At 46.9% G+C, this 17,576-nt stretch overlaps 1 protein-coding gene across 1 annotated transcript in view; it reads left to right on the top strand.

The window, feature by feature from the left end:
* Positions 1-17,576, top strand: part of PAPPA (pappalysin 1) — a 328,178-nt gene that overhangs the window by 152,752 nt on the left and 157,850 nt on the right. The window contains exon 10 of the mRNA XM_056860765.1: positions 9,366-9,559. Coding sequence (XP_056716743.1) covers positions 9,366-9,559 — 194 coding nt within the window. The remainder of the gene's footprint in view (positions 1-9,365; positions 9,560-17,576) is intronic.

A 17,576-nucleotide genomic window follows, 5' to 3' on the forward strand; every position in this document is an offset into this window, starting at 1 on the left:
TGTTAGGGTTCATATCCATCCTTTGACCAAAACAGAGAGGCCAATTCCCTGCTGTGATTATTTATTTATTGCTTATTATTTGCTATGACTCTTGTATACTTTGGAACGCTGAGCACTGAAGGAATGGGCCAGCAAACAGGTTGTGGTGGCGGATTTTCTAAGATTTGTAAATTTGATTGGAATTTGGGATGATTTTGGATTGCTCCTCCCCGATGTTTCAGCCAGGAGAATCCCTCATTTGACTGTGTTTTTGTCTTGTGCGCCTCGTACCCAGGATTGCTTTATTTTAACTCCATTTTTTAATTTCCCCACACCAGATTTATTCCTGTAAGATGGACACATTTTTCAGCATTGTCTGTGTCCCAATAAAGCAGCATTATATATTATATGTGCCTGTGATATACATTGTTAGGGTTGCCAACCTCCAGGTGGTGGCTGGAGATCTCCTGCTATTTCAACGGATCTCCAGGTGACAGAGATCAGTTCCCCTAAAGAAAATGGCTGCTTTGGTCATTGGACTCTATGGCTTTGAAGTCCCTCCCCTCTCCAAACCCTGCCCTCCTCAGGCTCTGCCCCCAAAACCTCCCGCTGGTGGCGAAGAGGGACCTGGTAACCCTATTGTCAGCCTCCGGGGGGATGGAGTTCTCCTGGAATTACCGTGGTCCTCCAGACAGCAGAGATTAGTTCCCTTGGAGGAAATAGCAGTTTCAGATGGGGAAAACTCTATGGTATCACATCTCCATTGATCTCCCTCCCCAAACACCCCCAAAATATCCAGGTAATCCCCAACCCAGAGCTGGCAACCCTATACACTGTAGATATAAATATCAGATAAAAACCATATATCATGCATACACAGTACAAAGGAACCTACAAAACGATCACAGCAAAATGCGAAGAACCAAAACCACAGACAAAAAACCTGAGCAAATATAAAAAGAAACGACTTGGAAAACATTTGCTCATCATGACCATCCTGCAGTGCTAAACCTAATGGAAGCATTATGGTGAACCCATCATTTGTTGTGTGGTCTTTATCAAAGCAGCCTGAATACTCCACACTAGCCTGAGTTTTTCAGAGTTGAGAAATTAAGCAGGGTTGGCCCTGGTTTGCATTTGGACGGGAGACCACCCATGAAGTCCAGGGTTTCTATGCAGAAGAAGGCAATGGTAAACCACTTCTGCTGTGCTCTTGCCTTGAAAACCCCATGAGGGGTCGTGATGAGTCAGGGATGACTTGAGGGTGTTTAATTATTGTATTATGAGCCCCATGGTGCAGAGTGGTAAGCTGCAGTACTGCAGTCCAAGCTCTGCTCACAGCCTGAGTTCGATCCCAACGGAAGTTGGCTTCAGGTAGCCGGCTCAAGGTTGACTCAGCCTTCCATCCTTCCGAGGTTGGTAAAACTAGTACCCACCTTGCTGGGGATAAAGGGAAAGATGACTGGGGAAAGCACTGGCAACCCACCCCATGAAACAAAGTCTGCCTAGAAAACGTCGGGATGTGACATCACCCCCATGGGTCAGGGAGGACCCGGTGCTTGCACAGGGGACCTTTACCCTTTTTTAAAAAATATTATATTACTTATTTGTCAAAGCAGTGCCAGGTTATGGAGTTTGAGTCTCGCCTGGAGCACTGATTTCTCTTCATAGGGAGTGCTCCTCTGAATACCAGTTGCTTTGGACAAAGCAGCAAAGGCAGTATGCGGCTTTTCTTGTGTTCCGCTTTGGGACTTCTCAGAAGAAGCATCTGGTTGGCCACTGCTGGAAACAGGATGCTAGAAGAGGAATAGTTGGTTTTTATACGCCAACTTTTCCTACCTTTTAAAGGAGAATCAAACCGACTTACAATATCCTTCCTTTCCTCTTGCCACAACAGATACCCGGTGAAGTAGGTGAGGCTGAGAGAGTTCAGAGAGAACTGTGACCAGCCCAAGGTCACCCAGCTGGCCTCGTGCGTAGGAGTTTTCTGGCAACCCTAGTCGAGAGCCTAGCTGCTGGTTTCTGTTGCTCGAAGTCTGGATGCTGTCTCTTTTATGTTTTTAAAGCTGGTTGTTGGTTTTAACTGCATGTTTAGTTGTAATGGGTTGTTTACTTGCATTTTTATTGTTTTATGTAAGCTCCCTTGAGGAGCTTACTGAATCAAAAGACAGGGTAGAAATTATAGAAGGAATACAACCACTTAACGCGCTGGTTCGCCTTGTTCCTTCTTTGGGAAGGTGGAGTATGCTGAGAAGAGCAGCTGGCTTGATTTGGTTCCGATGTTCTTTTTAATTAGATATTTTTATCCTGTTCTTCCTCCGAATAACTCAGGATTGTCCCTCTTTTATCCTTGCAGCAAACCTGTGAGGTAAGTCAGGCAGAGGGTTAGCAACGGACCTAAGGTCTGCTGATGACTTTCATAGAATGGGGATTTGAATGTGGATCTCCGTAGCCTTTGACCAATATGCTAGCTACTAAACAAATGCTTGCATTTTTGTGCATTCTCAAAGTCAGTATGTGAAATGACCTTCCCATAGGGTTGTCAGCTAGGGTTGCCAACCTCCAGGTATTAGCTGGAGATCTCTTACTATTACAACTGATCTCTAGCTGATAGAGATCAGTTCCCCTGGAGAAAATGGCTGCTTTGGCCATTGGACTCTATGGCATTGAAGTCCCTCCCTTCCCCAAACCCTGCCCTCCTCAGGCTCTGCCCCCAAAACCTCCTGCTGGTGGTGAAGAGTGACCTGAAACCCTATTGTCAGCCTCAAGGTGGGGCCTGGAGTTCTCCTGGGATTACTGTGGTCCTCCAGACAGCAGAGATTAGTTCCCTTGGATGAAACAGCAGTTTCAGATGGGGGGAACTCTATGGTATCATATCTCCATTGAGCTCCCTCCCCAAAACACCACCCTTTTCAGACATCAGCCCCATATCTTCAGAACAGGGCTGCCAACCTCCAGGTACTAGCTGCTATTACAACTGATCTCCAGCCGACAGAAATCAGTCCACCTGGAGAAAATGGCCACGTTGGCAATTGGACTCTACGGCATTGCAGTCCCTCCCTTCCCCAAACCCTGCCCTCCTCAGGCTCCACCCCCAAAACCTCCCACCTGTGATGAAGAGGGACCTGGCAACCCTACTTCAGATATGTCCTAGGGCAAAGTTGGCAACCCTACCTTCAGCTCCAGACTGAGACATAGCTGGAGATTTTGGGGGTGGGGCGTCAGGAAGGCAGGGTTTGGGGAGGGGAGGAACTTCAATGGGGCAAATTGCCATAAAGTCCACCTTCCAGCTATTTTCTCCAGGGGTAGGGCTGTCAATTCGGTTCGGTCCGAACTGAAAATCAACCGAATTTCCCCTGATTCGGTGATTTTCAGTTCGGACGGATCCGAACTCAAATCTGGCGGGCAACCGGGGGGGGGGGGAATTCAGCGAGTTTGGGAGTTCGTGAATAAATTCGGCCAATTCGGCCCCCCCTTCAGGGGAGCCCGCTGAAAGGCGCGGGCTGCCCTTTAAACTGATCTGCGCCTCCCAGCTGGGAGGCTCAGATCAGTTTAAAGGGCAGCCCGCCTCCCTTCAGTGGGCTCCCCTGAAGGGAGGCGGGCTGTCATTTAAACTCATCTGCGCCTCCCGGCCGGGAGGGCCCCCGCGCGCTTCAGGGAATCCCTGAAGGCGCGCTTCGGCCGAATTTTCCCCTGAACTCCGGATCCCCCCGAATTACCGGGGATCCGAAGCGGGGGAGTTCGGACTTCAGCACGTACCGACCCCACAAGGGTCAAATTCGGCCGAATCCGAACTGTACCGAATTTTTTTTTTTTGACAGCCCTATCCAGGGGAACTAACCTCTGTCGCCTGGCGATCAGATGTAATAACGAAAGATCTCCAGCCACCACTTGGAGGTTGGCAAGCCTATGTTCATGTATGTGTACGTGCTGCCACAACATAGCCATCCATCCACTCAGAGAGTCAATTGTTAAAAACCCCAGGAAGAGAGCTGAACCCTGAAAAAAGAGCTATTACACTGGCACATCTCATTAAGAACTGAAAGTCATCCCCCATAGGCAAAAATATCAACCAGGCATGAGGACCATTCACTGGTAGGTAGGGACAGTTACAGCCTATTCCTGAGAATGGGGCTGAAAGTTGTTAGGAGGCGATGTGACCTGGCCGCCGGCGTAAATGCGTGTAATCACGCAATTACACGCATTCACGCCGGTGGCGAGGCCAGTCCCGGCGGCGGCTGATCGCCATGGGACCGCGCCTCCCCCCTCCACCAACACGGCCTCTCCGTGGCACTGGCAACGGCATGGAGAGGCCACACCGGCGCAGGGGGGCGTTCCAGGGGAGGATTTCGACCACTTTCCATATCCCCTTTCGGCCACTTGCGCCGGCGGCCGGAACAGCGTTACTGCGCCTGCTATTTAGCCGCTTTTTAGCCTGCTATTCAGCCGCTTTTTAGCCTGGTATTTAGCATGCGCAGCCTCACTGTTTTCAATGGGGCGAAAAGCCCCAGTTAAAACAAAAAAGCCGCGAAACGGCTTGTTTTTGTTTAACGGCCGTGGGGAAACGCCTCTTCCCCACCGTCCCCGTACGCCTCAGCTCAGGAATGGACTGTTAGAGAGGATTTCAATGACACAATATCTAACGAAAGCCAGTGGCCTGTTGTTCAGAGTCCTGCTCTCGGAGGAAATTCCCATTCCCGCCTTCCGAACGCTGCCGTCGATGGCACCCGCGGAGCCAGAACTCCATTTCCCCCTGACTTTTGCTCCCGCCGGTTCAGCCCAGCGTCTCATTGACTGGCGCAAAGGATGTTTGTGCACTTGCAGGAGACCCCTTTCCTCGGCTACTGCCCACGCCGTTCTGTGCTGTGTTGGGTAAACAGAGGCCTCTGGTCTCTGGGGCTGTTAGTTTGGCAGCGCTCGCCCTTGCTAAACTCCATGTTTCGCAAGTGTCATTTAAGAACAACACCAGGGGCCCGGAGTCTTTCTGCTGCTGGCAGGAGGCCTTTGAAACCAGCCAGATTCTGCCAGCAGTTAATTTGCTTCTTTGTTATTTTCTCTCCCTGAGCAGAGAGGGGATTTTTTTCTCTCTTCTTCTTCTTCTTCTTCTTCTTCTTCTTCTTCTTCTTCTTCTTCTTCTTCTTCTTCTTCTTCTTCTTCTTCTTCTTCTTCTTCTTCTTCTTCTTCTTCTTCTTCTTCTTCTTCTTCTTTTTTGCTGGTATGCATATTTATTTATTTTCATTTACTTTATTTTTTCATTTACTTTATTATTACCTCTGATTGTGTACATGCAGGTAGGCCGGTGACACGTATCTGCCAAATAGGAAATATCCTGGGAATTTTTTTCCATTACACCACAAATTTAAAGAGGCATACGCTCAGGCTGTGTGCAGGAATGGGCCCTGGCTCAGTCATGGAGCCCGTGCTGTTCGTAGGGTTGCCAGGTCCCTCTTTGCCACCGGCGGGAGGTTTGGGGAGGGAGTGACTTCAGTGCCATAGAGGCCAATGGCCAAAGCGGCCATTTTCTCCTGGTGAACTGATCTCTGTCGGCTGGAGATCAGTTGTAATAGCAGAAGATCTCCAGCTAATACCTGGAGGTTGGCAACCCTAGCTGTTAGGGTCGCCAAGTTCAGAAATATCTGGAGACTTTGGGGGCGGAGCCTGAAGAGGACAGGGTTTGGGGAGGGGAGGAACTTCAATGAAGGGTGGCCAACCTTGGGAAATCTCCATTTCCCCTAGTACCTGATCAATCTAGATACTTAGTCTCACCTGCAGCTTATGTTCATCATCTTGAGTCTATTAATTATAGGAAGGCCTTTATCCTTGCCAGATGCCAGGCCCTACCATTGGCTGTTTTAGAAGGGAAATGTAAGAAGATCTCTAGATCAGAGAGGTTATGTCTGTGTGGAACAGGAGACATTGAAACCATCAAACATGCACTGATACGTTGCCCATTCTACCACAAAGTTAGATCAAAGCTTATTTCCCCCCTACTTGGTAAATTCCCTGATGAGTCAGTTGAGCTTTTGGCAAAGAAGCTATTAGGAGAAGACCCTCAGCTTACGCTCCAAACTGCCAAGTTCAGAGCTGTTGCTATTGAAATACGCAGAGCTTTACGAAAGAAAGAATATTTTACAATTTTATCAATTTTAATATTATAATTTTAACCAGGGGTTGCTTTTATTGACCTTACACCTTTATATGTATAGGCATTCTGTGATTCTGTGGTGCAAAACTATTGGATCTGGAAATTGGTCAGTCGACCGTATCAATAAACTTGACTTGACTACTAGCTGGAGATCTTCTGTTATTACAACTGATCTCCAGCCGATAGAGCTCCATTCACCTAGACAAAAATGGCTGCTTTGGAAGGTGGACTGTATGGCATTGAAGTCCCTCCCTTCCCCAAACCCCACCCTCCTCAGGCCAGGGTATACCCTTTATCTCTGTTTTCCGCCAGACATGTAAAATGTTCTTGTTTAACAGGGCCTTTAAGCTAAATTAATCAGCCAGTCGAGCAGCATTCAGACTTGCTGGTTTTAGAACAGTGACTTTAATGTTACTGGGACAGGTGCAGAAGGTGCAGAAAAGAGCAACCAAAATGATCAGGGGGCTAGAGCAACTGCCCTATGAGGAGCAGTTAAAACACTTAGGGCTGTTGAGCTTGGAAAGAAGGCGATCAAGGGGAAAGCTGGAGGGTGAGAGATTCAAAACAGATAAAAGGAAGAGTTTCTGCACACAATGCATAGTTCAACTGTGGAACTCCCTGCCCTAAGATGTGGTGATGGCTGCCAACTTGGAAGGCTTTAAGAGGGGGAGTAGACATGCTCATGGAGGAGAGAACTATCCATGGCTACCAGTCAAAATGAATACTAGTCATGATGCATACCTATTCTCTACAGTATCCAAGGAGCATGCCCATTATCTTGGGTGCTGTGCGACACAGGCAGGGTGGTGCTGCTGCAGTCGTTTTGTTTGTGGGCTTCCTAGAGACACCTGGTTGGCCACTGTGTGAACAGACTGCTATACTTGTGTCAGCTAGGGCTTTCTGTCGACCCCGGATAAACTAGATGGTTCCTCACCACAACAAAATGGAGTTTGTGTTCGCTCCGTCCTTCCCCGTTTGCATTCTGTGTCCCGCCCGGCAACTGCACCACAATGGAGACCCGCCCGGGATAGTCGCTAGTATGATACCAGGTCCCGCAGAACAATGCCTGGGAGCCCTGGAGATCGTCCAGCTATTTCACACGTTAATTCCTTGTATGCGTTTTCAATGAGTAGTTACCGACAATTACCTTCTGTATTGTTTCCCTGTGCCGCACCACGTCCTTTTGTGTTATATCCTGAACATAATCAATCCTATTGTATGTACCCTATAAATCTACTGGTGTTCCCCCACATCTGTATTCTAGCCTTATGTTTCTATGGACCTACTGAACTCGCTGACTTTCTTAATAAAACTTTAAAACTCGCGACTCCGTCTGGAGTAAAGTTCCCTATGAAAGAAATGCAACGAAGTACTGCAGTCTGACAACTTGTTGGGCCTTGTTCTGATCCAGCGTGGCTTTTCTTATGTTCTTATGAGACTGACTGCCAGCCAGGTAGCGACAAGATGTACAAAATGTGTGTTTTTTAATCTCAGTTTCTGACTGTGAAATCCCTAAAGGTCCATAGAGATCAAACAATAACACATGGATGCAACACTGTTCCAAGTGTGATCCCACCATAGATTTGTATAAGGGTAGTATGATAGCAGCAGTTTTATTCTCTATTCTTTGTCTAATTATGCCCAGCATGGAATTTGCCTTTTTCACAGCAGCTGCACACTGGGTTGACATCTTCATCAAGCTATCCCCTACCAACCCAAGATCCTTTTCATGGTCCGTCGCTGCCAGCATAGATCCCATCAGTGTCTCTCCAGTTGCTGCTTGCTTTGCCTCTTGTCAAGAAGGAAGCAACTGCTAGCCCTAATTCCCTTAACCTACCTCACAGGGTTGTTGTGAGGATAAAAATGGAGGAAGTGAGAACAGTGTTGTAAGCTGCTCTGTGTCCTCCCTCATTGGGGAGAAAATCAGGGTATACATATCTCAATAAATAAAAGTGAGTTTAAGAGTATACAAGGAGTTACCTGTGACTCTCAACTCGAGTCAATTCAGATGATCCTCCAAATCAGGATCTGGAAGATCACAAGTAAGGCCAGGCTCAGATACTTCCTTCTCCCCCTCTCCTCTTTCCTCTCCATTTCTTATTACTAACCATCTGAAATGGCAAACAGCCCTCCAAACTTAAACAAAAAATGGTTTGAGGTGGTTGTGATTTGGAGTGCAAGCAGTGGGCAGTTGGCCATGATTTGGATGTCACTGCATGCTGTACTTGGTACTAACTGGGAAACACAGTGGGAAACTGCAACCTACAGGAGAGGAGGGCGAGTCTATAAGTCTTCCAAACCATGGCTGGAAGAATCATCTGGAATGAGCTGCATTTTTATAGGCATTCCAAAACCAAGGGGAGCAAATTCACACTAGTTTAACTCAAACTACTGATTGGGTGTGTGCTCTAAAAGACATGGGGCATGTGCCTATACTAGTCCAGCACTAAAGGAACAGTATACAGAGGAGACACCATTGAGTCTAATATACCCTGTATTTGGAATGCAAACATCAACATCTTTCAACAGTCACCTTCATTTTCAAGGTGAAATTTTCAATCCCAAATTCTTCTCCGACTTGGACTGTAGATCCGACCCACACCCAAAGGCCTCTTCCTCCTCTCCCTCCTCCTCCCCCTATCCTTGGATGCCAAGTCTCCCAACGAGTTCCCAATGATTCTGCCAGCAGTTAATTTTCTTCTTTGATATCTTCTGTCCTTGACCAGGGGCGTTATTTTGTATGCTGCAGAGTGACTTGAAAGGAAAGATGAGCTGTTTGCGTGTTTTGAGGACAAGTATCTTGATTCCCCCCAAACTCGATTCCGAAGTGAACCCAGGAGGAAGCGACTCCCTCTCTAGTATACCCTGAGTGTGAATGCACCATGGAACTGCTGACAAACTTGTGAAATCCGCGGCTGCAAAACAGGCTCGGGTACATGTGTTAGCAATTCTCCTGCTCCAGCTCCTTCCTTGCCCTCTGCCAACCCAGTCCTTGACAGAAAGGGTGGGAGGAGGAATTATGAAAACCAGACTTTATGGAAGCAGCAATATATTATGCCAGGCAAGAAAATCCATGCAAACTGTTCTAATTTGCATAATTTATTCTCTGGGCAAGAACTTGGATTTTCTGAAGGTATTGTTCCCATTTGCTCATTAGGTCAAAGAACACACTGCCATTGCTCATTACGGGAGAGAAATGGCATTTGCTTCCATTTTTCTTTTCTTTCTCCCCCCCTTGCAGATGAACCAAGCAGGTGTTACTTCCACAACGGCGACGGTGTGTGTGAAGAGTTTGAACAGATGACCAGCATTATCGACTGTGGGGTTTATACCCCCAAAGGTTTCCTGGACCAGTGGGCTTCGAACGTGTCCGTCTCACACCACGACGAGCGGTGCCCGGGGTGGGTGGTCATAGGGCAGCCAGCAGCAAACCAGGTAAGAGAGGTTGGAAGACCCTCGCCTTGACCGTGCTGTCAAGCCATGCCCCCAACTCATTTGCCAAGCTAGATGCATGCCTCCTAACTTTTTGCGTATGAATTCGTTTCCTCAAGGTCTACACCATTTACTTGATTGCAAAAGAGACTTCTGACCTACAGCATGTCCCTCCCACTCTACAAGTACAAATCATTACAATACTGGTCCCTCTAAAAGGACATATTCCAGCAGGGTAACTGTTAAAGTCCGTTGCTGAAAAAGCAAAAGGAGAACCCACAAAAATGTATGCTGCAATACATCTTTTAGAAGAAGTAGAAAAGTTGATTTTTATATGCCGACTTTCTTTATCACTTAAGGAAGAATCAAACCGGCTTACAATCACCTTCCCTTCCCCTTCTTACAACAGATGCCCTGTGAGGTAGGTGAGGCTACCACGAAGTTATATCAAAGCTTATTCCCCCCCCCCTTGGTAAATTCCCTGAAGAGTCAGTTGAGATTTTGGCAAAGAAGCTCCTATTAGGAGAAGATCCTCAGCTTATGCTCCAGACTGCCAAATTCTGCACTGTTGCTATTAAAATACACAGAAGTTTATGAGACACTGATCATTAGAATATTTTACAATGTTATCAATTTTAAGGTAATAATTTTAATCAGGGGTTGTTTTTCTTGTTCTTACACCTTTATTTGTATGGGCAGTCTGTGATTCTGCAATGCAAAATTATTGAGTCTGGAAATTTTTATGTGTTGGCATGTGATTGGTCAGTTGACCATATTAATAAATTTGATTTTATTTGATTTGAGCTCTAAGAGAGCTTTGACTAGCCCAAGGTTACCCAGCTGGCTTCGGGTGTAGGAGTGGGGAAATAAATCCAGTTCACAAGATTAGTGTCCGCCACTTATGTGGAGGAGTGGGGAATCAAACCTGGTTCTCCAGATCAGAGTCCACCACGCCAAACTCCCGCTCTTAACCACTACACCATGCTGGCTCCCATTTAGCCTTTAAGGTGCAATAGATATTTCTAAAGTATCATAGAAAAAGCCCTGCTGGGTCAGTGTATGAGTCCATCTAGTCCACCATCCTGCTTCCAATGTACTGTGAAGCCATGCACCCAACCTATTCTCTGAATGCCTACTCTCTTTCTGAGTGTGTTCCTTCCAACGTTTGCCAGCTGCATGCCTCCAGGAAGTTCATAAGCAGGACATAAAGCAAAAGCCACCCCCACCTCTGCCTCCTGTCTCTGAGCATTTTGTTCTCAGAGGTAGAGTGCTTCTGAACATTCAGCTCTCATAGCTAGTAACTGCTGATACACCCACCTAAGCAAATATATGTGGATCATCTGGCTGGATGAGAGCAAAGGTCCTGTTTCCAGTACTGAGCTATCAGACACCTTCAGGAAGGTCTTGAAAGCAATGATAGTTACCCAAATTTTGTAGTTAACAGTGTGGACATACAACTGATACTCAATGCCTTTGAACAGAGAGGTTCAATTGAGCTTAATTAATGCTTCTGTAGCTGATGTTCAAAAGTATACTGCTACTGAAACTGGAGGTTTCATTGAACTTCACCATTGGTTTGCTGCCTTTGGATTAGGAGTTGGAGAGGCAGGAGGAGGATGTTCCATTTCCACAAGCTGACATGGGGATAACTAGGAGGCTGTTTGGGTATTTGCAGTTTCAGGCAGGTATGTGTGTATCGTTTTAGCTGGTTGGTTGAATATGAACTATATGCACGGGTATTTCTCTGGGGAAAATGAGTATGGGATATGCAGTGAAATAATAAGCCTTTCATTAGGGTCCACGGAATCCTGCTTTGAGCAGAAGGACATGAGATCTTTTTTAAAAACCCACCACTGTCGCTAACAAAAAATGGGCCCAAGATTTCTGAGTTCCAATTCCAGATAAAGGATTGCAAAGTTGTCTTGGGGAAAGTCATGTTTCCTTCCATCCCACTTCTGTGTGTTATATGTTAAGTGTAGTCAAGTTGCTTCCAACTCATGGCGACCCTATGAAGCAATGTCCTCCAAAACGTCCTATCTTACCTTGCTCAGATCATGCAAATTGAAGGCTGTGGCTTACTTTATAGAGTCAATCGATCTCTTGTTGGGTCTTCCTCTTTTCCTGCTGCCTTCAACTTTTCCTAGCATGATTGTCTTTTCCAGTGATGCACATCTTAACGTGGTGAGGGGGTTTGTGTTTGCCAGCGAAGCTGGGCACAAGACTGTATGAGGTCTAGACTCCGTCAAGAGATTGAACTCCTAGCAGAGTCACTCAAGATGGAATGGTCACAGCTGAGACACCAGATGAAGATGCGTCCACCCAGTTCAGGGATCAATGGCCACACCAGCAGAAGAGAACAGGCAGTTCCAGTGGTGATGGGGGCAGAGGAATCCTTGAAGGTTAGCTGCTGGGCAGCAGCAGTAGTGGAAAGTGACACTGGCGGAGGATCTTTCGTAGACAACGGCAGTGCCACTACAGCTATCCCTGGTTAGTACTGCGCAGAAGAAGGCAGTGGCAAACCACTTCTGACTGACCCTTACCTTGAAAACCCTATGATGAGATAATCCCACTTCTAATCATATTTAATTGGAAAGAAATTTCACCACGCAGGGCTGAATTGGGAAGTGAAAGCAGCCCTCAAGCAAGCTGAGCAGCACAGCTCAGACCTAGCAGATTGGCAGCAGCACAGGAAGAGGTGACTGGTGAATCTCTACCAGTTGGTACCATGGCTGGCTGGGTCCCCCATCCAACAGGCCACTACAGCACTTCCAGTATCACTGGGGCTCAGCTTGGCTTGGTCCTGGCTACCAGCAGACATCCAGGATAACAACCCACCCGTTAAGTGGAAGGGCAATCTGCCTTTGTTGTCAGATATTCACAGGAATTAGCATCCTGGAGGAATGAAGAGGTGGCAATTTTTTCTGTCCTCCATACTATGTAGTAGTGTATTCCTTAACCCTGCATCATCCTGTCCTCTGATGATTTAAATGTCGAGAGACTGTTTCTTTTCTTCTTCTTTTTTTGGTTAAAGATATAAAACAACGCAATTGCTCTACAGATATATCCCTAACAGTTCAAAGTATGCCTTGACAACTGAAACGTATAAAACGGCAGGCTATGAACCACATGGTGCCTTGGAGCTCATGCATCATATGCATACACATGTGCTAAATGTGAAGTGCATCTTTCCTCCACTCAGAGATTTAGCTTCCAGAGACCCTGAAGTAGGAACTGAACCCTGAGGAATGACAACCCTAGCAAGTTGTGCTAACAAAGGGTCTTTTATGCATGGCTGTTTCCCTCGCCATCACCCCTCCGACAACTTCGGGTCTTTGTGTTGATTATGCATGCCGTTTCCCACCATCAGAGGTCGCCTTGCTCTCCCCCTGCCTTTCCCTGCATTTTGTTTGCATTTTCAAATTTGAGAATATAAGAACATAAGAAAGGCCATGTTGGATCAGACCAAGGTCCATCAAGTCCAGCAGTCTGTTCCCACAACCAACCAGGTACCTCTGGGAATCCCACAAACAAGGCAACTGCAGCAGCATTCTCCTGCCTGTGTTCCAAAGCACCTACGGTAATATAATAGGCATGCTCCTCTGATCCCGGAGAGATAAAACAAGTCTCTGAAAACACGGGCAAAATGCGGGGAAAGGCGGGGGGAGAGCGAGGCGACCTCTGATGGTTGGAAGCAGCATGCATCATCAACACAAAGACTCGAAGGCGTCGGAGGGGTGACAGCGAGTGAAATGGCCATGCATAAAAGACCAAAAGTTAATATTCCCCAAAGGCAAAAATATGGATAAAATTAGGACAGTGATTTATCATGGCTGTGAAACAGAAAATAGGAACTGTTCTTTGGTAAAAAGGGGCACTTGGAGCATACGGTATGTCTTCATGAATTCAGCTTGCATTCTGCAAGCATAGGTACATGTTCTTGGCTGCTACTGGATACCTCCCCCCGATCTATGTCTGACTCAACCATGTTGAAGGGCCAACACAACTCCTGGCAGCCAACATTCCATCTCTTGTGTGCTTTGGCTTGCTCCACGCTGGTGTGCTGGCTCCTAAGAAACCCAGTTATGAGGTACTAACTCATAAACTATTACGAGGGTAAATGGTGCAAGGTTTCAGCTGTCCATATAATGTTTGAGCACCTTCACCATCTTAGGGTATGCTTTGAGCCCCTAGAAGGCAACCATGCTGCCCTGGGTGAGTTTATTTTTCTTGGGGCAAATTAATCTTCTGAATCCTTCTCAAGAAGTCTGGATGATTTTAATCATGGCGCAAATGAACACATCTTGTAAAACAGGTAGTGTGTGTGTTAAGTGCCGTCAAGTCGCTTCCGACTCATGGCGACCCTATGAATCAGTGTCCTCTAAAATGTCCTATCTTTAACAGCCTTGCTCAGGTCTTGCAAACTGAGGGCTGTGGCTTCCTTTATAGATTCAATCCATCTCTTGTTGGGTCTTCCTCTTTTCCTGCTGCCTTCAGCTTTTCCTAGCATGATTGTCTTTTCCAGTGACTCTTCTCTTCTCATAATGTGACCAAAGTACGACAGCCTCAGTGTATGTACGAACAAACTGCAGGTAGTAGAAAGTGGCAAAATAGTTTGTTTACATGGGTTATGAATGCTAAAAGGGGTTATGAATGCTAAAATGACTAAACTGAGGCTGTCGTACTTTATGCCGGGGCCTGTAAGAACTGGGAGGAGAGGGCATCAATAGGGTAGCCAACTTCCAGGTGGCACCTGGAGATCTCCTGCTATTACAACTGATCTCCAGACAATCAAAATCAGTTCCCCTGGAGAAAGTGGCGGCTTTGGAGGGTGGACTCTATGGCATTATACCCTGCTGAGGTCCCTCCCCTCCCCAAACCCTGCCCTCCCAAGGCTCTTCCCCCAAAATCTCCAGGTATTTCCCAACCCAGAGCTGGCAACCTGAGGCATCAAATACACGGCAGGCCTTAATGTATGCTTGATGGGCTGCAGATTGCAGGCTTCTTGTGACACGCATCGGCCAAAAGAATAATCACTTGAACCTCTAGAGGTTGCACTATAAACAAACAAGGAATTTTCAAATTTGCTTTCAAAAATATATTGAAACTAGGGAGAAGAGGAAAGAGATGGGGGAGATCTGTTAGGGTTGCCAACCTCCAGGTGGTGGCTGGAGATCTCCTGTTATTACAACTGATCTCCAGCCGACAGAGATCAGTTCACCTGGAGAAAATGGCCGCTTTGGCAATTGGACTCTATGGCATTGAAGTCCCTCCCCTCCCCAAACTCCGCCCTCCTCAGGCTCCACCTGAAAAACCTCCCGCCGGTGGCGAAGAGGGACCTGGCAACCCTGCGATCCATGCGCACTTGGGATTTTTCCGGCGTAAGAGGAGGGGCCCCTTGGCTTGGACTGGGGAAGTTGTAACAAGAAGTCCAGGAGGAGTGCCAAACAGCTTCAAGCACATCCTGATTCTTGGCCAGGTTACTCCAAAGGAAGCGAAAGGCTTCTCAATCGCAGGAGGCAGGTTTCCTCTCAGCCTCTCTCTAGTTTGAGAGTATTGTATTAGTTGGCAGTGTCAAACCTTTGGGGAATTCTCTTCCAGAGGCATGTTTACTCGTTGGGGTAAAAGTGTAGCGAGGAAATGTGACTTTCCTGTAATATCAAGTAAGTGGGCTTTCCGCACCCTCAGCCCAGGTATTTGGAGCTCTTGTGAGCAACTAGGCAAAGAAATATGGGACTCCCAACCCGTTCTTATTTTGGGGTCAAGCAAACTCTCTTACAAGATCGATGACTAGTAGGGTTGCCAACCTCCAGGTACAGGAAATCACAGGCACTTATGGCAAAAAAATATACAGACTCAAATATGCTGATACAAGAGGTATAATGGGAGCATAAGCATGAACACATACAAAACAATCCAATTGATGCTATAACATGATTATACATGTGTAGAATCCATCTGGAGTCGCATCAACAGTCCATTTGACTTAAAAGTCCTGAAAGCTGTGTAGTGAACGCCAAAATAGGTCTCCGGTAAGTGTCCTATTTCGCAACCGCTTTTCGTCATTGGCAGTCCACAAGGACAATTTCCTCAGAACTGTTGTTCCGAGTACACAGGCTCATAGCCTCCCTGTAGTAATGGATGTAGAAATGTGGGACTCCCAACCCGTGCTTATTTTGGGGTCAAGAAAACTCTCTTACAAGAGACTAGTAGGGTGGCCAACCTCCAGGTACAAGCTGGAGATCTCCCACTATTACGACTGATCTCCAGCCGATAGAGATCAGTTCACCTGGAGAAAATGGTTGCTTTGGCAACTGGAATCTACGGCATTCAAGTCCCTCCCCTCCCCAAACCCCACCATCCTCAGGCTCCATCCCAAAAACCTCTCGCCGGTTGCCAAGTGGGGCCTGGCAACCCCAAAGACTAGATCTCACCGTTTTTTTTTTAAATGGTAGTAACTGGAGATCTCCTGCTATTACAACTGATCTCCAGCCAAAGTCCCTCCCCTGCTATCTCCTGCTATTACAGCTGATCTCCAACCAATCTCCAGCTGAAGTCCCTCCCCTCCCCAAACCCCACCCTTTTCAGGCTCCGCCTCAAAAACCTCCCACCGGTTGCCAAGTGGGGCCCGGCAACCCTAATGACTAGATCTCAGCCGTTTTTTTTTTTTTTAATGAGAATTGCCCCTGTGCGTAGGGTTGCCAACTCTATGGCATTGCAGTCCCTCCCCTCTCCAAACCCCGCCCTCCTCAGGCTCCACCCCCAAAATCTCTAGGTATTGCCCAACCTGGAGCTGGCAACCCTACTAGGGAAAGAAGTAACATCTCAGACACACACACACCCCAATTTGCTTGACTGAAACCGACAACCTCTGGGATTCTTTTAACCCCACTAGAAGTAGGGGGGAAGGCAGGCACAGTTTGGGTTCCTATCTAATTTCCCCCCCTGTGGGGGCTCAATCCAATCAGGGGAGGACATTTTTTAATTAGGGAAACAGCACAATGGGGAAGCATGAAGCACTCCAGCAGTTCAGCCCTGCTCCATGTCGGGCGTCCACATTTTCGGCTCCAAAAGCGCAAGGCAAGTTCCAATCGCCGCAAACGTCGCATGTCATTTGACTCAAAGTTGTTTGCTAAAACGGCTATTGTTAACAGCTTGAGGCAGGGTTTGTGTGAAGAGTGGCAGCAAAAGAGAAGCACAGTCAGATGTCAGAGGAGATTCCAGGCAATTATACTTGATCCCTCGAGGGATTTCCCCCCCCTCCTACCTTCCTCTTGGTTTTGAGAATGATTCTTTTTTCTCTCTCTCAAGAGTCATCTAAGGAGAAGAGAGGAGCCAGTACCAAAGGGGCCAGTACACCCTGTTCCTGGTTTTTTTTTTGTGTGTGTGTGTTATGTGGTAGATCCTACAGTAAAATAGATAAAAGGCACATAAAACAGTTGCAGAGAGCAAAGCTCCCATTGGGGTTTGGAAGCAAGTTTTTTTTCCCCCTGAGATGGAGGTCAAATATTTAAAAATAAAAACGGCTGGCTATTGCAAAATCATATTTGACTGGGGTCCAGAGGCATATTGCTAAGAAGAGGCTGCCTGTCCCATCTTAGCGAGGACAGTCCATGGCATTTTGGTGCTTGAAGCCAACAACAAATACCGTAGTAATATACAAATACACACCCAGAGAGAGCAGTTAATATTGCCTTTGTCCCCCTGTCATGGGTTTCCTAGAGGCATCTGCCTAGGGTTGCCTACCTCCAGGTGGTAGATAAGGAACAACAGAAGGGCCAAACAAGTAATATGCAAGGGTGAGTGTTGTTATAAATATATCAAGAAAGTGCAGCAAGAACGTCTCTCATTCTGACGTGTGAACTAGCCACTGAACAGTCCACGTCCCATTCTGAGGAAGATTAATCATCGAAACAGGAAGATTACCAGATCCCTGTATTCCTACACTCTTGATACAGGTCCAGGGAACTCTAAAGCAGCTCTTTATGTCCAAGAATTCATGCTACATAGCAAACAAAGTGGG

Source organism: Euleptes europaea, chromosome 14 (genome assembly GCF_029931775.1).
Source record: "Euleptes europaea isolate rEulEur1 chromosome 14, rEulEur1.hap1, whole genome shotgun sequence".
In the NCBI taxonomy this organism is placed as follows: domain Eukaryota; kingdom Metazoa; phylum Chordata; class Lepidosauria; order Squamata; family Sphaerodactylidae; genus Euleptes; species Euleptes europaea.